Here is a 24858-nt window from a genome sequence, read left to right as displayed (position 1 = left end):
GTTTAACTCAAGCATTTAACAAATACCCAAGCTGGTTTGCCTACACACTGATTAGCCTATGCCAAATAATGCTAAGGTTGGTTCTCTACATTATCAAAAATATGATGCCAAAGAATTATTTCAGCAACTGATACCACAGTTGTATAGCAAATGTACTAAAGGAACTACAGTTCTGTAAGAATAACCTGCATGAAGAAATTCTTTCAGATCCAAACATATAATAAAGGCAAACTACAGAAATCACAACAGAGTAATCTAATTATTTACAGGAAAAAAAAGCTAGCAGAATACATAAAAAATACATTTAACCTCCTATAGCTAGTAAACATGACAAATGTCAATACTAAAACTGCTAATACTTACTCTGAAATTAGATATTAAACTTTCATGAAAGGAAATAAATGAAGTTTTACATTTTTGTATAAAGGTAAAGATAGGGCTTTTGTTTAGAAAAGAACTCATCTAAATATTTAAAGGCAATTTGCTCTTGAAAGCAATATGTCATTTGCAACAGCTTACAGCAGTGTGACAGAGTTTTTGATCAGCCTGCACTGGTTTTAAACATGACTCTTCTCTTGCTGTCATGTTTATCATGTGTAATCTTCAAAAATTCTGGTTTCCACACCACCCTTGACTCAGTTCTCCAAAACAGTCTAACCTGACTGGGGCCAGGAAATCTGGACCTTGGGACCTACTCCCTTCCCAAGCTCTCTGGAAGGTTTACCTCTTCCTTCCCAGTACTGCAACCAGTGTCACCACACTGCAATCACAGACCTACTCTCAGCCACCTCCTGTCCAGTACAAACAGAAAAGCAGGAGAATGTCTCCTGCAAAGGTGGGGGTACAGGGAAGGAAGAATGCATAGAGAATCCTACTATACCCACACATCTTGGAACATCTGGGCAGGGCTTTTTGGCAAGGAAGGAGGGTTGCTTTCTCTTCTTCCTGCCCCTGCTTATTAGACTGTGCACGAGGAACCTGGCTTCTAGTCATTGCTCCTGCAAACAGGTCCTTCCTCCACGAAGAGCTGCAGATATAGTAGCAGCATCTCACAAGATTAAGACACTCTTCACAAGTTACACTTATAGAAATCCCTGAACAGGGGAACATGGAATGTTTGAACAAGGAATTACTACAGGGCAGAAGATCAATCTTTCATGCTTTTTTTTCTCTAAAGCATGATGGGATAAGAACTCAAGTATGTCCCCTGCAAACCACTTCTGACTTAACTGCTGTACTCAGTAAGTGATCTTACCTGACAATCTTTTGCTATTTCCTTTTCAGCCATCTCTCCCCTCCATCACGTGAATATCAGTATTTCCTGCCTGAGCAGGTAATATCTGTCAGCTTGTTGTTCTCTCCACAATAACACCAAAAGCAAGAGGTAAGCTGATGTAATGCACAACTTACAGAGAAAAAGAGTTTTGAGATAATCTCTGGCACTTTTATGGAAAAAGTAGCTACGCAAAGGAGATGGTTCTAACTCAGTGTCCCAACTGAAAGCTTGGTGTGATATACCTCAGACCTTCGGCTATCCCATGTGCCAGCCAGCACAGGCTAATCTCCACCACAGCACAAGTTGATGCTTGCTCTACACTGGCAGAGGGTCAAGGAGGGAGATTTGAGAACAAGTCCAGTGCTGAAGCTGAGGACAAGGCTGCGTCATAATTTCGGTTGTTGGACTTGCTCTAAACATAAGGCCAGTGGCATGCTTGCTCATCACTGATGGGAAATACCACAAGGGCAGGGCCAAGAGTATCTTGCCTCTGTGAAGGTGGAAGACAGTTGTCACTGAATGAGTCCATTTTCCTCCTTCCCCAGTACAAGTTATTTGTATCAAACATTCATGTTGTTTCCACTCAAAAAACATGTATCTTTAAATTAGAACTTGGTCACTTGAAGAGATACGGAGAAAGGGAGAATTTTATGCTCTTTCTTATGACATGAAGGGGGGTGGTGGTGTGGAGAATCACAGAAATAAGACATATACCAGACAGGTAGAAATGAAGAAAACAGGCCATTTCACTGGGTAAAAATACTGAGGATATTCCTTTGCATGTAGTGACATATTACCAAAACTAAGCCAAACACAATACTAACACATGGTGTTGATCATGATATTACTACTCAGCAGTTACGATACACAAAGCTCAAATAAGCAGGACTGACACTACAGGAAAAATGCTATGAAAAGTGGTCATTACCATAAACAACTTTCCTGCAAAGCACAAAGCAGTCGCTCTATGCCATTTTCTGCTCCTCTGCATAAAGGCAGTTGACCATGGAAGTTTTAGTCAACACAGTTACACAGCTACAATTTTACCAGAAAGCTGTGTGTTATACAAGAGAGACAACCAGTGCTGATCAGCCACAAACTGATGGGAGGAAAATACACGGGAATACTGGAGGCGGGGCTGGAATATTTTAATTTTTACAATAGCTTCCGGATTCCTTAGTATCCAAACGAATCAGACCACAGTGAAGTTTTTATGGCCTGCTGTAAAAAAACCTAGTGATTCATATGAGCTTGTTTCAATGAGCAAATCTCCCAAACGACTAAAAACTGCATATTCATCATTTCTAATGGTCTGCATTCACTGTTAACTTCCTCTTGAAACTGAAAAGCTTGATCTCATCAGTTCTTGTTCACTTCTAGAGGAAAGGTATACAACAAAATGACTTTCCTTCAGAAAGATGTTAGTGCCTTTTCTACCGGTCCTGAGAAAGAAAAGGCTTGTTTGCTTCAGCTTCTGGGGAGACTGATACTTTAAAAAACAAACAAACAACCCCCTCAAAACAAACAACAAAAAAACCCCACACACACACAGCCCAAGACAACAGCATGGCCTCCTATTATTATGCTGAAACTGAAGGAAATATGTCTACTTCATTTCTGAACACAGAAATCAAACATTTCCCTTCTGGAAAAAGGGACAGAAGAGGACAATCAGCATTCTCAGAGACCAATTCAGAATATTGCCCACGGTGCCTTTAATGCTTCCATGCTACAACTTCCTGGAAGAAGTAGCAAAGTTTTGCTATTCTTATAAAGACCTAGACTCTGGTGCTAAGAACGATCTTTGAAAAGGCAGATGTCCTTGCTTTTGTTTCACTGACAGCTTGACTACCAGGTCTTCTACAGGCACTCATGGAACACTTAGTTCTTTTCAGATATAAAAAACTCCTGTTTTGTTTTTCTATAGAAAATCCTGGAAGAGAAGCTCATATCCTGGAAATCACAGACTGGCAAGTAATCTAGAAGCACATGGGCCATTTTAACACATGCCTCCCTTACATTTGTCCAAATCAATCCAAATGGCAACAGTGGAACCGACTCCAGTTTGGTTGTAAGATGTGGTACTCTGTCTTTCCACCTGGGCAGATTCTCAACTTGTCACACCACAGGTAATATTTTCTTTATCTATGGACATATTCTCAAAATGCACCTATGCATTTTGAGTTACTGCTAGAAACATTTAGCAGTCCATGAAAGGTACAAGACACAGTTTTCAAAATGCATCTAAGGTTTGATCACTTCTATGTGCATCTAAAGAAGGGTCACATCAAACCCATCTTTTTTAGGCCAATTCATCACCTTAGGCAAGGTACAATACAACATACAGGTTACAAGAGTGAAAGTGGTTAAATACGGAATACAAAAAACCCAGCTTAGTCTTGATTAACCTTAAAACTATCACTATTTCCAACTCTTGTCATCACCATCATATTTTTACTTCAATAACATTTTATACTCTTTTATGACTGAAGTCTCCTGGTGGGACTGATTCACATCTCTATTGCTGTAATACAGCTCTAGGAAAAGATTTGAAAAACACTCAGTTATGAGCATTGCTTCTGAAGAGCAACCCTGAGGAAGCAAAAGTCACTGAAAATACACCACCAACAAAATCATAGTAAAAGATTTCTCTCTTTCTTAGATACCTCCACATGCATGTTACTTGTGAAGTCATCTGACTCAATCCTATGAACCTTGCAGAAGTATAATTGATTAGAAGGTTACATGAGGAGTTTCGAGTTTAGAGAAGAGGCCAGAAGGAAGAAGAGAAGAATAGGACTACATGGAATAAGACTGAAAAGTATTTTATAATGCTAAACGAGATTTCTTCACATACATTGTAACTATGACCATCTTTCATCCAAAATTTCTGTGCTCTGACTTCCTCTACACAAGTATGCTTTACACAATTTCCATCACTTGCAAGAAACAAAAAGAGGTCAGAATTAGTTTTTCCTAATACCTACTGCCCAGTTTACACTGTCTTTTAGTGCTTTCTATGTTAACAATGAATCTTGCTGAATATATAAAAACAAGCTCTATCTTCACAAATTAACCCTAACACAGCTTTTCAAGCCTGAAGTACAAGAAACATCCACTTTCTCTCTTCTGTGGAGACCTTGTTGTTGATCACTGTTAGTCACTCTTTGTACCTTGCCCTTCCTTAGCCAACCATCAATTCTTCTTTGGATTTTTGACCCTTCTTTTGATAGTAAGTGTTACAGGAAGATAATATAGTCCTACAGTAGTAGGAAAAAAAACATTCAAAGAGGTACAAGCACCAAACAACTCATTAAAGAAACGATCCTTTAGGTGTCTGTTCACTACTATAACTCAGCTTTCATGATGAAATTAGAACCTGGAGTGAATGTCACAGCATATTAAGAAGCAAGGACATATTCTTTATATCAATGTCCACTTTACAGTCTGCCTATAGCAATAAAGAATCCTGAGCGGCATAGCCTCAAGCAGGAAGGGGTAGTTCCAGAAGCAAGAACCTATTCCACATAAAAATGGATAGAAATGCTTATGCTTCCACAGACAGTGTGCATATGTGACTGAAAGGAAGTCTCCTCTAAAGAGGAAGGCTCTGAAGTTTTAGGTTACATATATTTCTATCCATTCCATAACTGGAACACCTACTCTACTAGAAGTTTGGTGGAAAGAAAAAAAAGTTAAAGCCAAAGTTCCCTAAACTTACTCAGGACAACTTCATATTAATGAAGACTTTAGTACAAAATCAGCAGTCACCTCCCATTCTAGTGGTGTGGTTTTACACTGCTTGTAAACAACAACAACAACAAAAAATAACTGCCTGTTATGTCTCAGATGGTGATTTCTGTCCAACATCCCCCCCAACACTTGGTAAAACTGACTAGAGAAACCTGTAACAGAAAAGATGGGAAAATATTTTTATGGAATTATCACATTAATGGCTACAGATCAGCTGAGCACTAAACTGAAAAAAATCTGTGTATTTACATGATAGTAAAATATTAACTCTTGTGGACAACTTCTGACATAGATGTAAGCAATTCACCTATGTTTCATCAACCACTTCCATCAGCCAGTAAGGTTAAACAGAATTTCAACTACAGCCGAGTTTGGATGGTTTTGCAAAGTCTCTCTGACAAAGATCTCAGAGCTAAGACATCACACACGCATACTGCAAAAAATACTCAAGTACGTTCCGAATCTAAAGAAAAGGAAACTAACCTTCACTGTACTCCATAAAAAGCATTGCCCTGAAAGAACGAAAGCGAACTCCAACAACAGAAAACAAACACCTTTAAAGCAAGAGTGCCATATTGCATAACCACCTTTTCAAGACTACACTTGTGTTCGGATCATGCCATCTCCTTTCCTTTCCTCCTTCCTTAGACCACCACTAAGTTTCACAACCAAATGGAACCAATCTCAGCCGCCGGGTCTCCGCACGGGACGACCATGCTTTACCGAGCTCGAATGAATGGAAGATTGAACAGCACAGCGCAAACACTAGGGGAAGGCTCCGCGGATTACAGGAGATTAGGAAGGCTGCAGAGGGGTATCTGCCTCGCGGCGCACCGGGGCCGAAAAGCAGCGCTCTGTTCTCCGGGTGGGAGCGCCGGCCCGGCTCGCAGTGCGGGGAGCCGCCGCACCACACCGGGACGCCGAGGGCCCCTCGGGGCAGCCCGGGCACCAGGAGCGCAGGCCCCGCCGAGAGCCGCCCGGCCCCGCAGGCCGCCGGTCCCCGCCGGGCCGCGGGCGGTGCGGGCGCTCCCGCCCGACGCGTTCCCGGGAGCCCCGGGGCTCTGCGGAGCCGCCCCTGGCGCGGGGCACGGCGGGCCCAACGCCACACTCCACCGGGGCCGCCGGGCCTCGGCGCCTCGGCGGGGGAGGAAGCGACGGCGCCGCAGGTTCGGGCCGCGGCCGGGCCGCCGGGCACGGTGCCACCCGCCCGCAGCGGGCACCGCACGGCCGCGCCGGCAGCCCCGGCCCCCCAGAGCCGCTCGGGCCTCACTCACCGCCGCTGCCGCCGCCGCTGCCGGGCCCGCTTCCGGCTCCCGCCCCGCCGCTCCCCGCCCGCCGCTGCCACGTCCGCGCTCCGCCCGCCGGGGCCCGGATGCGGCGCAGGCGCCGGGAGGCCGCGGCCGGTGACGTCCCGGTGGGGCGGGAGGAGCCGCGGAGCCCGTCCCGCACAGGCCCGGCCGGCACTGCCCGCACGGGCCGCAGAACTGCGGGAAGGGCGCGGCCGAGACCGTGGAGCTTTTGGCCACGTGTCCCACGAGCGGCCTGTGAAGGACCGCGACATGGGAGCAACCAGGGCCAGTTCTGCGCCAAGATGCAAAGACTGTTCACTACCGAGTAACAGCAGGATCAGGGCAGTGATCATCGCGCTGTACTCGGCACTGGGGAGGCCACACCTCGAGTGCTGCTTTCAGTTCTGGGCCCTCACTTTGAAAAGGACATTGAGCTCTTGAAGCGTGTCCAGCAAAGGGCAACAAGGCTCGTGAAAGGATTAGAAAACATATCTTGTGATGAACAGCTGGAGGAACTGAGTTTGTTTATTCAGGGGGGACCTCATCACTTTCTACAACTACCCGAAAGGAGGTTGTAGTGAGATGGGGACTGGTCTTTTCTACCATGCCTGCAGTGAAAGGATTAGAGGAAATGGCCTAGAGCTGAGACAGGGGAAATTCGGATTAAATATTAGAAAATTTTTTTTTCACTGTTAGGGTGCTCAGGCATTGGAATAGATTGCCCAGGGAGGTGGTGGAGTCATCATCCCTGGAGGTGCTTAAAAGGCATCTGGATCTGGTTGATGATTGGACTTGATGATCTTAAAGGTCTCTTCCAACCTTGATGATTTTAGTGTCCTATGATGGTGTTGGTGTGTGCCCACCAGCACTGGATGAGAAGTGTGGTAGTACTGGCAATGGAATAGTCAACCAAGTAATGGTGTCACAGCAAAACTACATCCTCTGCATGTTAGGGTATCACAGATATCTGTAAAATATATATTAGTCACTGAGAGGTGAGCACTTGCAGAATAAGGAAGAGCTAAACTTGTCCTCAGGATCCTAACAGAAAGTTATGCTTAAAGCCTTGTAGCAAAGGGGGAACATGGATTTTAATTCTTCTATAACTCCCTGGCTTGGGATAGCCAGGAGGTCTTGCCTGTCATGATTCAAAAGAAAATCACTGAAGGACTCTTCTCAACTCTAGTAAAACCTCACCTGGAGTCCTGAGTCCAGCTCGGGGGTTCTCAGCACAGAAAACACATAAACCCATTGGAGCAGGTCCAGAGGAAGGCCATGAAATGATCAGATGGGGTGAAGGCCTCTCCTATTAAGAAAGGATGAGGGAACTGGGCTTGTTCAGCCTGAAGAAAGCTCTGAGGAGACCTTATTGTGGCCTTTCAATACTTTAAAAAGGCTCATAAAAAAGATGGAGACAGACTTCAGTAGGGCTTGTAGTGATAGGAAAAAGGGTAATGGTTTTAAACTAAAAAAGGGTAGATTTAGACTAGATATAAGGAAGAAATCTTTTGCAATGAGGGTGGTGAAACACTGGGGCAGGTTGCCCAGAGAAGTGGCAGATGCCCCATCCCTGGAAACACTCAAGCTATTGGATGGGGCTCTGAGCAACATGATCTAGTTGAAAAATGCCCCTGCTCATTAGAGGGGGGCTGGACTAGATGATCTTTAAAGGTTCCTTCCAACCCAAACTATTCTACTATCTGGGTTCAAAGCCGTTCTCTTGGCCGTGGAGTCTATGTAAGCAATGCCCTGCAGAGAACTGTTTGAATCCTGTCTGTGTAGCTAATCCCAGCTATACTTGTCCCAGTGTCTAATATTATGAGTGGATGTAGGGGATGTCAGGGAGCAACAAGCTGCAGAGGGAGCACAGTACATCTATAGTCTGCCTGAGGCTTTCAGGGCAGGCACATAGTGCTACTGTGTAGTTAGTAACACCAGCTGCATGGAGCAAACAAGTGGAGAGCGTATCACTTGCAAGCTGTTTTTGTTCGATTTCATAGGGTCAGGTGCTATCACCTGATCTTGTACAAGTTTGTGCCTGTGACATGTCCTTGCTTGAAATTCACGCTAATGAATCCTGAGTACAGGATGGCTGTAGGGTTTACATTTGGAATGAGAAGTAGAAATAAAATTATTACTGAAATGCTTTTTAATTTTTAAGTTTTACTTCCAGCTTTAAAAGTGTCAAACAAAGCTCTGGAGAGACAGGAGGTGTGCTATTTTCAGCCACCCTCCTGTGAGAGATCCATCGTGTATGCGGGGGGGGGCACAGAGGGTGAGATTGACATGACACGTGTGTAGGACAACTCTGGCCCCTTACCAAGAGCAGAATCAAATGTCTAATCATAGGCAGAGCAGCAGCTGAGAGTCCAGAAGAGCAGTGAAGGCTGGGCTTGACAGTCTCAACTGTCTTGTGTGTGTGTGAACTTCAGGGAGAAAGTGAGCAGAGGGCCTTTTGGGGGACTGGAGAGTGGTGTTGTGAATTGTGAAGATGGGAATAGAAGATACTGCCTGTTAAGAACTGGAATCTGTTTTGAAGTTGGGAAGACAAAATATCTAAAGCATAGAAATCATGGGAGCTGAAGAAGAAATGCTCATCACTCTGTCTGGAGGTGCCCCCTGGGGCTTCCGCCTGCAAGGGGGTTCAGAGCAGAAAAGACCCCTTCAAGTGTCAAAGGTAGGACCTTGAGATGTGAACCGTGAGCGCAAAGTTGTTCTGCTGAACTCTTATATCCCTACTGAGTCGGGCATCTTTCACTGCTGTTAAGGAATGCAGGAACTCCTTACTATGGCAGCAGATCTTAGAAGGAAAACTTGGGTGGTGTGGTCAAGCAGGGTGTAGGGTGGGATGCGTGTCCTGAAATAGAGGCTATTGAGGTAGAGACAACTGTCAGGTGAAGACCTGCCTCAGTGCAGGTCTGTACAGCTCAGACACTTTATAATCTCTCCCTAGTTGTCAGCAGAGCTGTAACCGCAGGGCCAGTGCAGGGAAAAGGGCTCAAATATGGCAGCGCCAATGCTTGTGTAAGACATCCAACCAAGGAAAAAATAATCTAAATCAAAGCAGCAAAGCCGTATTTGTAATTCAGCTGTCCCTAATGCTTAATTACTATATTCCAGCTTTTAGAATAGATGCACCTTTCTTAGTGTCTCTTCTATTGGTGAAATTTTCCCAGTACTGTCTGAAGTGAATATTTTTGATGCTCTACGCAGCAAATATTGGTACCATTTCAAGAATTAAAGGAAAACCATTGTTTGGATGGGAGATGAAATAATAAAAAAGGAATAAACCTGAACCTTGATTTGCACTCCTTTTGATAAACATCTGTTACTGTTCTCTTTTCATAAAGACTACTGAATAGCCTAAAAATTAGGAAAAAATGGTCCTCTTTATTAAGGTCCTGACAGCTGCATTAGCCTTGACACAATGGTATGTTGGGATGTCTCCCTGGAAGGCACCCAGCAGCAGGAATGAAAAAATTTTATGCCCAGCTCCTTCTGTTTCCTTAAGCAGACCATGTCTCTGACAGAGAATTTTGAAATGAAACATTCTATGTCATTTGGCTCACCCCAGATCACAGACCGTTTGTCTGTAACTTCTGCCAAATTGTTTGGAATCCCATAGCCTGGCCCCAAAGTGAATGTTTCTTAAATAGCAAAAGATGATTTTTCTCCAGAAAAGCAATTTCTGCACATACTCATTGAGATTCAGGTGCTGAAAAGAAAGAATCAGTATCCTTGAACCAGCTGTCTGGCATCAGTGGTTGTTAGGAAAATGTGATTTTCAGTGGCCACATAAACTCTGTAGGGTCTAAGATTATTTTGACTCCTGTTTTTTCCTCAGTAGACAAAAAACTGGGACTGAAGAGGGAGGAGATTCTAAGTGTCTATGAAGATTACTCAGGATGGATTGAACAGTATCAAGAACTAGCCATTACCCAGGCTGTGTTGCACCTTAAGGTGAACGGAATATTGCTCAAGGATTAGTAGCAGGAAGGTATTAACTAGAAGCAGCTCTAACCCAGAACTGGGTGTTGTATTTTAAGTCTAGCGATACAAATACGTATATATAGTTTCACAATACTTGGGTATTGCATTAAAAATAATTATGGAAAATATAACTGATACAAATCCATTTGAAGCTCAAAGTATACATAATTTTTCAAGCAGGACTTTGATTTTATAATTATCATTTTTGTCTATTATTGCCCAGAGTTTAATGGCATCCTGGTGACCACAGGTCACTGTCTTAAAGGCAACTCCATTTAAACAGTCTCCAAAGAAAGGATTTGTAAAAACTTACCAGAAGCCCAGTAAGGTCAGACCTGAATGTAAACTGCTTAGAAGAGAATAAACCACCAGGAGTCATGTGATAGAACATACAGACATGAATAGCTGATGGGTGCCAGGAGATAACTGAGTGGATACAGATGGTGAACCAGGGATTCTAGTGCTGTCAGTTTAGACAGTTTCAACTTCTAGACTAGAAAAGTCATAGTAGTAATGCTAGGGAAAGATGCTTACCCTTGGATGCTTAGTCAGATTGTTTCTATATACCGTTCTGGATGAATAAGCGATAAAACGCTAATTTGGGAAATTAATCAATTAAGTATAACAAATAAGTTATATATAAATGATATACATTTAGTTATGTAGAGATAGTGGAATTGCTAGACCAGACTAGGTTAAGAGTCACTCTATGTCCTGCTTCCTCTTTCCTTTGTGTTTCCTGCAAGTATTTCAGAGGAAGTTGTAAACTTCAACAATGCATCTAATTTTTGAGTAATGCAATGCAGAGGGAAATTCTTTCCCCCAGGTAGTTGTCAGCATGCCCTGTGAAGTATCTAAGAATTGACAGTCCTAGTGGTTTACCCTACACAGAAACAGAAAATCGTTTGTGAACAGCTACTACCTCACTTGTCCCACTAAGTGGTTTCCTAATGAAGATTTGATAACATCAAGCAGCCAGGCCTTCCAAAGACTAAATGTTGCACAAAGTGGGATTTCCTGCTTGAGTTGCTCTTATTGTATTACAAAGCCCTGCACAATTCCTCACTTACATGATCAATTTACACAGTCACACAGTCTTCTTGCCTTTATTTCTTCTAAAGTTTACATCATCATCATCATCATCATCATCATCATCATCATCATCATCATCATCATCATCATCTTTTTATTGTTTTTCTATATGGAAATTATTATAAGATCAGTCACTAATTGCTGTACTTGTTACCTTTTTTTTGTTCTCCTGATATTTTTGTGTCTGCTGTATGCTTTCTTTTTTTTTTTTCTGGGTTTTTTTTTGGTTTTTTTTCAAATACATTGGTGGGCCTCTAATTGGTTGTTCTCTCATAAGCTGTTCACAATGATGGCTTAAATTATTGGCTTTTTTCAAATTGCAGCTAACTCAAAATGTACAGTGAGCATAGGCATTTTAAACCATCTTTTCTAGCAAAGCATTCAACTGGCTGCAACTAAATAAAGTACATGAACATGTTGGAAGTGGGGTGTGAACCCATTTTTCTATAGACTGAAAGGATACATAGCTGTAGTTTAAACTGTTTCTCCAAGCAAGGGATCAATTCTATACCTCAGTCTATCTAACACAAAGGGATAGAAAAGCAGCTGTATCTTCACATGCTGGATCCAGCTGCCAGAGAGCTTTTGTGCCATCCAGCAACTCCCTGTGAGTTATGGGTTCAGGGACACACCTAGAGCAAGATGCTGGAATTATACACCTTGTGGAAAGCCTCTCGGGTCACACATAACTAACTACGTGAGCCAACAGTGTGCACTGGCAGCCTAGAAGGCCAACAGCACCCTGAGCTCCATCTAAAGAGGAGTGGTCAGCAGGTGGAGGGAGGTGATTCTGCCCCTCTTCCTTCACGAGATCCCACCTGGAGCACTGCATATAGCTTTGGGATCCTCAGTGCAGGAAAGACATGGATCTGTTAGGGTCTAGTGCAGCATGTCAAAAATGATCCGAGGGATGGAGTACCTCTGCTATGAAGACAGGCTGAGAGAGTTTTGGTTGTTCAGCCTGGAGAAGAGAAGGCTCTGGAAAGACCTCATTGCGGCCTTCCAGTACCTAGAGCAGACTTATAAAAAAGAGGAAGAGCTACTTTTTATATGGGTAGTGATAAGACAAGGGGGAATGATTTTAAAATAAAAGAGGAAAGATTTAGATTAGATGTTAGGAAGACATTCTTTACTCAGAGGTTGGTGAGGCACTGTAACAGGTTCCTCAGAGAAGCTCTGGATGCCCCATCCCTGGAAGTGTTCAAGGTCAGGATGGATGGGGTGCTGAGCACCCTGGTCTAGTGGAAGGTGTCCCTGCCCATGGCAGCAGGTTGGAATGAGATGATCTTTAAGATCCCTTCCAACCCAAGCCATTTCATGATTCTATGATAACTAGCTTTGTGTTCAAATAAACTTATGGAGCCAAACCAGCTGTGCCTGCTTTGGGACCAGAACATTGCTTCTTCCAGCACTGCCCAGTGAATATTGAGGAAAAAGCTCAAATTTAAATAACACAGGCAAGACTGAAATGCTAGTCTTAACACCAACTGATTATATGTTTCCAGATCTGTAACTGCAAATGGCTATTCCTTTCATCTTAAACTTGCCTACAGGAACACACACTGACTATTTTGTTCCACTCAAACAATCATTTGCAGTGTCCAGGTGCCAAAAATGTCTAATGTGAATCGGAGGGCTACCATACTACTGATGTGTATATGAAAGGGGTACCATTAACAATTCAGTCTCATAAAAACAGATACTGTCAGAGTAGGGGTAAGACAAAAGAAGAAACAAAAGAAAATTTGTAAGTGTTTGAGGAGCCCTCAGTGAGAAAGGATAGATGATTTTTAAATGAGTGTTGTATTAAAATATCGACTCAGTAATAAGTAAGCTGAAGGAAAAGCAGGCATTGTTATGCTCAGTAGGCAGATACACAGCACAATCAAACATCAATAGAAGATATGAATCATTCTGCAGAAATTAGAAAGGATTGGAATATTGAGAACTAGAGAAACAAATAAAGGCTGAAATAAAGGCTAAGAACACAAAAAGCAAAGGAAATCTCCATTTTGGTCTTAGTTACAGCAGTGTTCTTTTAAGTTAAATCAGTTGAACTACTGAGGATTCCTACTGGGTTATTGTGATTCCTAATAAATCTTTTAACTCTTACCTAATGAAGCAGATGAAACATAGTGGGATTTTACACTACCCCTCACCACAATAAAGCTGATTTGGTATAGCTCAGTAGTTGGGGTGCACATGGCAACATAACACAGGAAATCTTTAACCAGAAAAAGCCATCAGGAAAGAAAGAAAACAAACATAAATACAAGAAGCAAAAAGGATCCGTAGATGGTAAGATTTTTATTTTAGAAAGGCTGAGGGCAAGTACCAGATCCTGAGATGTAACTATAAATGGCAAGAAGGTTCAGCCATTCTGAAAAGGTAGTAAGAGAGAACAATACCATCAGGTTCCTGGAGGATTTCTCTGCAGTAAGGATATGTGCATCAAATGCACTTGAAACAAAACAAAATTTAAAATACCTTGTCTGAGAAAATTGTAAGCACTAAGCCCGGAATTAAGCAAAGTAGAAATCTAACATGAAGCTATATTATGGAAATAATTTTTACAAAGATAAACGGGCAGCTTGAGGATGATGCAAGTACATGCAAACCTGCCTTTAGGGATCCTGCTACAAAACAAGATTTATTCAGTGAGGAGGAAACACAGTTACTTGCAATACAAAGCAAGGAAGGCACTTACACCTCCAGCACAAGTAACATAGAGGAAACTGGAGTCTTTCCAGCAGGTACTGATAGTAGAGGCAAAGGACTTGGGCATATTAGTGCATCACTGATAATGAGCCAGCAAAATGATGAATCTCTGAAAAAAAGGTAAACATAAACAAATGAGCCTCAGGTAGCCTTGTCTGACTGAGATAGGAAGACACTGATGTTACTTTCTAATGCACAAAGAGGAATTCGCTGGAAGTACCAAACTTACAGAGTCAGCCACTTTGAAGTAAAATGAATGTAAGGTAGAGCAGCTGTAGAGAGGGAGTGGAGAAGAGAAGGCTTCTTTCACGTAGCAAAATGTTGAAAGATATGATTGCTGTCTACAAATAGATATTGAGCAAATACCAGCATCACTATTCAAATATAGGTGACATCACTGTCACCAATCAAATGTGCACAAACAACTAACCAGGGATGTTCAGCAATGACTTTCCAACCCAGAAAAAGAACTGAAATCCTTTTGAATCAGTTTATGAACGGGAGTAAACAATATGGCCTCTGAAAACAACGTGGGATTGATTAGCCCTGATAACTCAAGAGACTCCTTTCAGTCAGCTATTCTGTACAAATACTCTGCAGCAATGGAGTGAATTGTTAGGGGAAGCAGTGACACAGGATTGTATAGGTTCTAAAACCAAAAATTGTTTTGTTGTTTAAGAGCAGTTCATCACAACCTCCTTTTTACCTCTTTCTCACATATCCCCACTTTCTCCTGTATGTTTCTCTGCTGATAATTCACTGTTTCTACTGTCTCCTCTGCCAGATGTCCTTACTGCCTGTATGCCATGTCACTGGTCTCTATGATCCAAAGCCTAGCTGTTCTGTCCTATTCACCTTTGCTCATGTGATCTTATTCCTGCTGGAGGTGCCAGCTCTAATTCAAATAGGCCTGATGGCTTCCCAATTTGCAAGCACCTTCTCTTCCTCTCCCCTTTTCAGTGCGCAGACCGTTATTTATGTTTTCACAAATGTTTACTGTCACATCTAAAACATCACTGGTGGCGGCCTACTCTATTGCAGTCACTAATGCTGATTTTGGAGGGCTGAATATGCCTGCCAGCACTGTGGAAGGAGTGCCTCAAGCTACATTGGGAGCACTCCTGAACATGTTTTATGGCCTGTCGGCACTTAGGCAGGTGTTACCCTTGGCTGCTAGAGAGGGAGCACATGCTGCAGCGCCGGTGGAACTTTCCAAGGAGCAGCTGGGACCAGCAAGTCACTGCCTGCCAGGAAAATGTGGGGGGCTCCAGGGCTTCTGTCTGGTGGAGAAGCTGCAAGCTCTGTATAGTGCTGGGAGAGCAGTAAGCAAGGTGGAAAGTTTGGAAGGGGAGTTCTTCTTTTAAGCAAAGACGGAGGGGTAGGACCTCCAGGACAATGATCAGAAGGTGGCTCAAACAGAAAGCCACGTTATCATGGTTGCAAATGACCATTGCTGATTGTATCAGCTACGGATTTAGTTCACAGTTCCTTGTGCCTCACCATGGCTTGGAGCTACCTTCAAGGGAAGCAGCCTTACATGGGAACTCCCTCTTGAAACAAGTACAGAGAACAGATTGTGTGGATGGACTGCATTGGTGATTATAGCCTTTCCTCTAACTCTTAGAATCTTGATTTATGCTCTGTGTTTACTCCCAGATAATCTTTAATAATTTGTTAACTATTCCTTTCTCACTGCCCAAAACACTTCACTCCGTGTTTATTCTTTTTTTTGGTTCCTACCTCCCTTTGAAAGGCCATGAGGCAATCGTGCCAATGACAAATGTGATGTTGGCCTCTGGTCTTTCATACATTACTGTCCTAAATGGGTTCTCTTCTGCCATGTGACCACAGCTGGGCTGCTCCATGCTTTTTGCTTCCACCAGAGGTCTAAGACTTCTGTGTGAAGGGCCCTGCTAGAAAAGCTCTTCCACTCTTCCTTGCAGAAGTAAAGAGCCCGGCCAGTGTCGTCTTTACATCCTATTTGTCCATAAGGATGCAGGCGTGATGGAAGAATTTCCTGACACTTATCAGAGGTTGCAGTGAAACCATACATGCTACATTGATACCTGCTGCATTAAATGCACCTGGGACCATTCTCTGGCACTTCTGCCAGCTGCTACAGAGTGTAGCAAAGCCCAGCAATTAACTTTTTCTGTTCTCTCAAATAAGATGGCTGCATGCCCACAGGCAATGGCTCTGGGAATTATCTGTTCTAGCTCCTAGACTATGCCTGGGAATTGTTCTGGACAGCATTAGCTGGTCTGAGCCAAAGATATGCCAAGGATCATTTCAACAGTTTAATGCTACAGTCAGTTGTGGTCCAGAGCCCAGGTTTATTCACTGGCATTATTCAGCCTGCAACTGGTTAGAACTACTGAATACATCTGTGGAGGCTGAGCCTGGCTTTTGATGTACGTTCATACCTACAAGACGACTACAAAGATGCTCCAAGGCACAGGAAGGTCTCTGTACCAAAGTGCCCTGGATCCTTCAGGTGAATGGGGTACTTCTGTAATCCATACCTGTGGCTGATCCTGTCCTTGCTGCTGCAGAACAACGGTGCTTATCCTCCTCAGACTGTTGCTGAGAGACTCTCTTTGGGTTAGCGAGTGCTGTGTTTTGGTGCAGTAACCCACAGTTGCAATATTATGAATGCTGTGTCCAATATTTTTTTGCAAACATAAGTGATCCTCATCCTATCAAAATAATAGTAGGTATGTCGTCGTCTTCTAATTTGCCCTCTCTCAGCACAGATACTGTGGAGGCATATTATACTTAAGATTGCTGCTGTTCAAAGATTAGTAGCAGCTGAAAAGAGTCCTCTGTTTTGAGAAAGCTTTTTATTCAGAGTTTACATATGCTCTCTGCCCTTCGGAGCACAGTATCAGCATGCAGGGCTAAAGCTGAGAACACTTTATCCTGGAGGACTGAAGACATATCTCTGGATAACTGGTCTGTGTTCAAGACTCTTCCACTCCTTTCAGCCCAGTTCAGTGCCCAGTTCTGTACCTGTAAAGAGACAGTTTGGTGGCTAGATTTGCTTAGGAGCTCCAATTCCCTTAGGTTTTGATTCTAAAATCTTTTACGTCTAAAGGAGCCAGGCTGAGCCTCTAGAAAAAGAACCTACATGGGACATGTATAAGCATGGTTTTTTTGAACATTCAGTTGCTCTTCTCACAGCAGCTAGATGTGGGATGTGGTACTCTTGCTTTTGACAAATATATCTGTTCCTTTTGAATCCTTGCTTCATAGAAAAAAAAATTATATCCTGCTGTTTACTCTGTTGAGGGTAAAATACTCATCAAGTACTTTTAGTATCTATTCTAGTACATGTGGCATTATTCTTTGTCATCGGTATTATACTTTGGTCACTTTTCAGCTAATCTTCCATCAAGTAACAAAAAGCTATGGAGATAAAGCCTCTTTTCATTTACCTGCAGCCACCTCTGGCTAGAAACTTGCTCCTAGCAATGAGACCTGTGCTAAACATCTTGTTTGGGCAAAGAAGGTGGATTGTTTTTCTCTTCCTCCCTTTGTATTATCACAACAAAATATTCTTTTAAAGGCAACTGGTTTCAGTGAGAGAAAACCAACAGAGAAAGAAAACCAACAACCTCTGATTGCTTGCATTTGTTTTATATCACCTTGTATACCCTGGTATAAATCAGAATTAAGTCTAGGGCATCCAAGAAGTTGTTCTCCCTTTCCTTCACAGCAATATCCCCCCCACCGGTACACTCTAGGCAGTAACACATTAGAGTAGTCTGCTATGTACTTAGTTGATTGGCCAGCACCAGCATCCTCTGCCACTACCACCTCTCATCACTAAAGTCACCCAAGTCTGTCCTCCCACTCAAGATATCTTCTTTCACCACTCTCCATTGCCGTGTTCATCCCACAAAGTATGAGTTCTCTCCCCTCCTTCTCTGTATAAAGACTCCCTAATTAAGCTTCACCATGGATGCCCTGTGAAGGAGGTTTGCAGAGACACCAGACCTACTTTACGAAGAGACAAGTCATCCAGTGTCACCTCTTAAAAAGGAATACAGTTTCATCAGGAAGTTAATGAACTAAGTAAATAAATGTAATTATAATGGATCAGAGGAAATATTCTCCTGTAAAATAGCTTCCAATAAAAATATGGCATTGCCAGGAGGATGTGATGTTATTTACTACTTAATAGACAAGGCATAGAAGAAGTATCTTAGTGGATCTCTGTGTTCAGGTGGGCAGCTGAGATAAAGACAGACTGTTGAAAAACATCCCAATTTTCAGGCTCCTGCCATTTATTACTCACAGTCTTTCTCCAAGGTGTTTTCTCCAAGGTCACACAAAAAATCATCCAGGTCTCCTGAACGCTCCTCTAGTGATCTACCCACTTTTGCCACAGGGGTATCTTTCCTTGCACAAGTGAAAATTAGACCCTGGTCTTGGAGGCAAAACAAACTGTTCCAGTAACCAAAAAGATGTCAACACAGATGTTAAGAAAGAAGAAGAGATAGAGGGTGTTTGTTTCTGCTTTTACATCTAATAACTGCTGTGTTTGTGGTTCACCTGAGCAGGAAGTTCTAGGAGGAGGAGACCCAAATGGTCTCCTACCTTTTGGTAATGCTTTATACACAACAAGGCAGTTCTTAACTCTCCACGTAAACCCTGTGACAGGATTGCATTTTGCATAAGACTCGGAATGAAATTTAAATACTGCCAGGTTGCCATGGAGTGTTGGACCCCATGGCATTATAGCTGGTGGGGGAAGGGGGAAGCTATGTGTTAAGAGATGCAATCAGAGATTGGAAGGGCACTGGATGGGAAGACAAATTGTATTCAGTATTCAACTCTGACTTGAACTGATTTTGCTGGCTTGCTGCTGGAAAGATTTTAGATTAGAGGGAAAACTGATAATGTAATTTGTCTTCTACCACAATGAGAGGAGGTGAGAGATGCCTTGGGGAGGTAAGGGGAAAGATGCCATGAACCTATTACAGGTTATTTTCTGAAAGGCACTGCAAACCACTTCTATTTACCCACAGCCTATTTCCCCATGAAGAAGCAGTGCTGGCCAGCAGGAAAGGTGGTTGCAAAGTTTCAAGACAGGTTCCCTGGGCTGTACTCAGGCAAGATGTGAAGCCACCGAGTTACTATCAGGATTACTCTATTCTTAGCATACCAGTGTGTGTTCAGCCCCCACATACCACTATCTAAATATAGTCCCTACTGAAGGACAGATGCTGCCAAGTTGGATCTGACCCCTCCTCTTGCATTCTGTTCCTGAAAGCTAGGCTGAATTCCCTAAGACACGTCCAATAGTCAGCATGTCCTTTTGTCTCCCCAGGGCTGTACAAGGAAACTTGTACTGTACTGTTAAAGCCTGATCCCAACCCTGGCCTTCCTGGCCTCTCCTAGCACTGCCCTTCCCTTTAATATCTTTTTTTATTCCTTTCCTCCTCAGTTGTCACCTTCACTCTTTTTCTTTTTTCCCCTCATTTGTTTCTGTCCTTCTCCTTCTGTCTGATTGCACATGATCAATGAGAGGAAGCAGGTAAAAAAAAACCCATACACATGTATGTGCGTGTACCTGGGTGCCGCAGACACCCAAACCTGTCTGCCAAGAGCTCTTTTGTCACTACAGAACTTCTGCTGAGAGGGCGGGATACAGACAATTTTTTGAGTAAATCTGTTCCAGTTTTTCACACTGATTTGTATTTCCAGTAGCATAAATCAGTAAGACTCTGAAATTAGGATTTCCTAAATCCATCTGATATCATAACAGGACATTCCTCCAATTAGTCAAGGTATGCCATGGGAGAGTGTGTCTACTGAGGCACAGAGTGGAAAGTGTAACAGAGAGTTAGTTAACAAGAGGCTCACAGAATTTGTGGGGCTCCTCAACAAAAGGAGAGATCAGTCCTCGCCAGTATGTGCTAGAAGGTCAGACAGTGCAATCCCCTAGGGCCAGGTCTGGGGCCAGCCCTGACCACTTGTCAGAGTCCATCAGCCTCTCATGTGCACAAGAAAGCTCTCCAGATATCTGCTACAGGAAGCAGAGAGGTTTTCTCTTTGAAATGCCACTTTTTCCAGCCTTTCCCATATCTTTAAAACAGCTGTCTGGTGGCACCTTCCAACATACCTACAACCTAAGCAAGCTCCCTGTTAGTGACACTTCATGTGGCTCACTGGGTGCCCAGGAGAGGGCCTCTTTTAGATATGGGGAGCAAGTGGCTCGAGCCTGAGGGCAAACTGACCTTCAGGATGGGCAGCGAGCCTGGCTTTTGGACTAGGCAGCCACCCTGTCCCGGACCCTCAAAAGCTCAGTGCTGCCCTTGCTGTAAGCAAGGTGTGCAGGTTATGGGTTGTCATTACAGTCTCCGCAGCTCTGGGCTGGCAGGCATATAAAATCTGGCAGGCATGTCCTGGTCTCTGTCCAGAGGCTCTGCAGCCTCCAGCACACTGCACCCTGCTGTCATGGTTGTGGATTAAGTCCTGTCCTGTCCTTTCTGTTTGATGAGCTTTCTTCCTTCTCTCCCTGCACAATCCTCTCTACCTTTAACCTCTTTGCCTTCCTCCCTAGCAAATCAGTGGGGTAGGGATTTGGCATAAAAATTAAGCTGTGGATAGTTCGTTTCCCTCTGACCCTGGGAAGCAAATTCATAAAAATTCCAGGGAGGGTTTATAAACCTATGGGAGACTGCGCCAGAAGAAATGTGCTATTTTCAGACTCACTAGGTCTCTTCCTGTGCCAAAAGAGACCTGGTCCTATTTTCCCAGAGAGGAATGGAGACAAGGAGAAGTCCTTCCTGGACTACAGAGCTAGTTTGCAGACTCTTGCAACAGCACTGAAGGACCAATAGTTGCTTTAGTGCATGGGCTCTCTGTCACTCTGGTAAAATCTGAGCACAGACCAAGCCAGAGCCAGAATCCTCACCAACAACGAGAGAAAAGCTTTGCCTGCTCGTGATGCTCAGCCTGCATGGGACTAATTGTGTCCCACCAGCCTGTTCTAATATAAAGGTACCTGAAACAGCAGCGGGCAGTGTTGGGACAACAGCCTGATCCTCCCTGTCTGGGAATACTGAACACTTGCCTGCAAAGTCTTGCATACTATGGGACCAGAGGATTGCAGGAAGCTTACTATTGCTGCTCTGGTTGGTCACCAGCCTACATCCAGTTGGTTTCAGTGAGCATGGAGGAATACGATCGGATGTGAGTAATGCTCTGAGCACCTGCTGACAGCCTTTAACCCCCAGTCCCCTCACTCCATAACTGGGAGACATACTCAGCAAGTATGTTCCTATCCAGTGCTAAGCACCAAGCACTTGGCCATAGAGCAGCAGTTGGCCTTTTGGGGAATACCAGGGGACACTCCTTCTAACCTCTCTTCAACTTCCTAACTCTCTTCTTTAGCCTCTGTGTCAGTAGGCAGAACTGGAAAATGTGTCTGCTCTCTCTTCTCAGTTAACAGCTGCTCCTCGAGGGAGTATCAGGAAGCAGCATTTATATTGTAACAGCAGAAAAGTTGTTCTTCAGCAGTAGTTCATTATAGACCCACACATTCTCATTCCAGGCTTATAATAACAAGGAGGGAGATAAAGGACTAAAATGACAGAGGCTGATGGATGTGGCAGCTGGGATGAGCCAGTCCCTATTTTAAGCATGCAGGCAAAATTTGGGGTCAAGCTGGAAAGGCTACAGAGTGATAAAGTGCCAGTGAACACAAAAACAACTTGAAGGATAGCCCTCCTCTTTCCATCTTTTTCCCGAACACCTCTCGGTCCTGCTGACAGGCTGACCTGGGAGGAGTGCTGCTCTTGCCTGCACATGGGCCAGCAGGGTCGAGTTCTGGGTGCAAGCACACCCCATGGGTGCAGAGGGCCTGGGCCTCCTTAGGGCTCCAGCCCTCTCCTTCCCTGCTCCCCTACTGCCCCTGCAAGAACAATGACAGGGCAGCAATCCTCCCACATCCACTTCTCTTTCATAAGGCTGCCATAGAAGTGCAGGCAATGTAACTGAGACCGGTTGCTCCAGCACAAGGCTGTAAGATATGGGAGAAGGTGCCCTGCTGTGTTACCTCTCTGCAGGATCTGCCACAGTTCGTTCACTGCACCCTCTGTTAAACAGCTCTGCACTGATGTGTCTCTCACTTAACTTCAAGATTCAAAGAAATCTTCTAGAAGCATCTGCAAATCCAGTGTATTACTACCTTGGCCCTGACTTCCTCTGATCCATTTTTTCCTGAATATTCCTTTATATGCAAAATCAGTCTATTATGGGTACCAAGCTGTCCTACAAGACTATCTCCATTGCTTGCCTATATGGGAGAGGTCTGTGGATTTTGGCTGAATGGGCATTTGGTTTCCTTGCTTGCTTGACCTAACAGAAAGGCTAGGCTGTGTTGGTAAGAAGTTTAACTGATGGATGAGAGAAAAAAAGGGAGAGGAAACGGTGTAAGATGGCCATGAGAGGCCAGATCTAGGAACTAGCCTGGAACTAGAGACTCCAACTCCATTCTCAGATATAGCAATGCATATCCTGCACAACTCCTGTTAAGGCTACAGATTTATTCCAAGTTTACACTTGTGTAACAGGACACCATATGGCCTGATGCAGATGTCCAGAAATACACTGGCCAAAGCCATTGGAACAGGAATGCTTAACAGCAGAAAGTGCCTCTTTCACGACAGAGCCACCATCTCTCCCCAGTGTCAGCTTCCATGAGGATGGTACCTGCAGGGGCTCTGCATGAGAGCCAGGGATCATACCGAGGAATCACAGTAGGGTCGTGCAGAAGGACACACAGTCATGTACAGGCGTAGTCTGGAAAGAGTTTCTGTTCCCTCTCTGAAATACAGACTCCCTAAGCAACTTTGGAGATAGGGAGCAAGAGGAGAAAAGCATGTAGATGTTCTTGAGTCTTTCACCTGCCCTGAAGAAGTTGAACTGGGTTGGTGATCAGGTCAGGCCTACGCTCAGCAGAGATGTTCTTGGAATTAACAGGAATGCAGAGACCACAGCCAGGGCTCTGCAAGAGGACTAGTTCTCCACCTTGGCACGAAGTAGTCTTAGGCCTTATTTTACCCTATCAGGGACAGAGCAATAGAAGGGACAGCAGGAGACAAACGACTGAACTAAATAGCTGCTGTTCTTTCCTTCATCTCTATCCTCTCTCCTGCTTTTCCAGATCCGAAAGAGAAGCAAAGCATGCCGTGGAGGCCTGTGGGAAAATGATGTGATAGTATCTATCAATGGGAAGTCATGTGCTGGCCTTTCCCATGCTAATGCCATGCAGATCATCGATTCTTCCAACGGCATGCTCAACATCCGTGTGAAAAGGTAACCTGCACCCAAGCACCAGTGCTGTGACAGCGCAGACAGCAGGGCAGCTTCATCCAGCACAGCAGCTCTCCACACTATCAGAAAGAAGGCAGGCAGGAAGCCTTTGGTTTTGCCATACTGCAAAGTGGGAGGACTAGGAGGACTTCTCCATGGCTAACGTGTGGCCATCTCAATGTTTTGCCCTGTCTCTGTGCTGCTCTCCAGAGTGACTGGCTCTGGGGCTGAACTGACCCCAGGCATCCCCACCCCTCAGGCTGAAGGGAAATGTTTGCAGTGTGAGGGCTGTGCTGGAAATAAAGAGCTATTTAGGCTCCTATGCCCAAGATGGCATAGGGCAGTTCATTTCAGCAAGTAACAGACTCTGGTTCATTCTGGGTAAATAACTGTTCTGTAGAAATGGATTTGAGTATACAATGAATAATTAAGCCAGGACAAGATTACCCAAGTATTTACTACATCAGGCCAGTTGTCCAACAGTCTGTGAACTGACTTCCACAAAGATTAGAGGTGTGTGGCTGAGTCCCCCTTTTATGGGAAGAAATATCTCTGCCAGTCTCTAGTTCAGCAGAATAGTGGAGATCAGCTCAAATGTAAGCATAAAAATGGTCCCAATAACATTCCTCATTCTCCCTGTGCTAAGTTAACCTAGTGCCTCAGTGCATGCTGGATGTGGCCAAGCTGTAAATGAATAATCATATAAAGATGAAGGCAGAAAAGCTGTGTGAAGTCCCAGTCCCAAAACTACTGCCAAAACAGAAGTCACCCTCACAAAAACAGGCCCTGGTGAAGGGGGCTGGGAGATGGGATTTTCTACAGTCCTGAACAGGCAGAGCACTGTGAGCAGTGAGGAGGGACAGCCACGCTGGTTGCTGACATCTGTAAAGCAGGGGCAGAGGTGGGCAGTGCTCAGAGAAGGAAAGCCTGAGCATGTAGGATGTTTCCCTTGGCTTTAGGTAACGCGCTGGTGCCTTCTGATGTGCTCACTCTATACCCTAGCTGTGATTAAGTGGGATGAATAAGTTCTATACAAGGTATCCAGAATAGCTCCTGGTCCCTTGCCAAGGCCTTATCTCACCCCATCGGAGCCTATCTGCAGCCAACAGTTGCCTGGGCAAATTCCAGTGGGGCAAAATCAGCACACTTTGAATTAACAAAGTGACAAAGGCAGGCTTCTCACAGCCCTCTGGGAGCCAGCATTGGATGGTTTGGAAATAACATAACCAGTTGGCTGCAACCTGGAGTAGTGGAGAAATCATCACATATCGCTTTCTTGACCACATCTCTGTTCCCACTTCATATTTATGTTCCCAGAAAAAACATCAATCAATCCTGTTCAGAAAGGAGAGGTAGCTGGATGACTCTGGAGTATGTGTGTTTCAGAAAAAGAGGGAGGGAGAGACACTGTGATCT

At 44.1% G+C, this 24858-nt stretch overlaps 2 protein-coding genes across 8 annotated transcripts in view; one reads left to right on the top strand and one right to left on the bottom strand.

Annotated features, from left to right (window-relative positions):
• Window positions 1–6359, bottom strand: part of SEC24C (SEC24 homolog C, COPII coat complex component) — a 38846-nt gene extending 32487 nt beyond the window's left edge. For 3 of the 7 annotated variants that reach the window (XM_032695737.1, XM_032695742.1, XM_032695744.1), the window contains exon 1: window positions 6304–6359. The gene's annotated coding sequence lies outside the window, so the exon portion shown is untranslated. Of the gene's footprint in view, window positions 1–3684; window positions 3788–5512; window positions 5531–5616; window positions 5814–6303 lie in introns of those variants that run through there. The other 4 variants (XM_032695741.1, XM_032695738.1, XM_032695740.1 and 1 more) reach the window with 4 other exon arrangements.
• A 1594-nt stretch (window positions 6360–7953) lies between these two features.
• The window catches only part of SYNPO2L (synaptopodin 2 like), a 38756-nt gene continuing 21851 nt past the window's right edge, over window positions 7954–24858 (top strand). Inside the window, exons 1-2 of the mRNA XM_032695745.1 lie at window positions 7954–8995; window positions 23294–23445. Of these exons, the coding sequence (XP_032551636.1) occupies window positions 8891–8995; window positions 23294–23445 (257 nt within the window). The 5' untranslated portion in view covers window positions 7954–8890. The remainder of the gene's footprint in view (window positions 8996–23293; window positions 23446–24858) is intronic.

This window comes from Chiroxiphia lanceolata, chromosome 8, assembly GCF_009829145.1.
Source record: "Chiroxiphia lanceolata isolate bChiLan1 chromosome 8, bChiLan1.pri, whole genome shotgun sequence".
Classification (NCBI taxonomy): Eukaryota; Metazoa; Chordata; class Aves; order Passeriformes; family Pipridae; genus Chiroxiphia; species Chiroxiphia lanceolata.
This window is presented reverse-complemented; position numbering and strand designations above follow the sequence as displayed.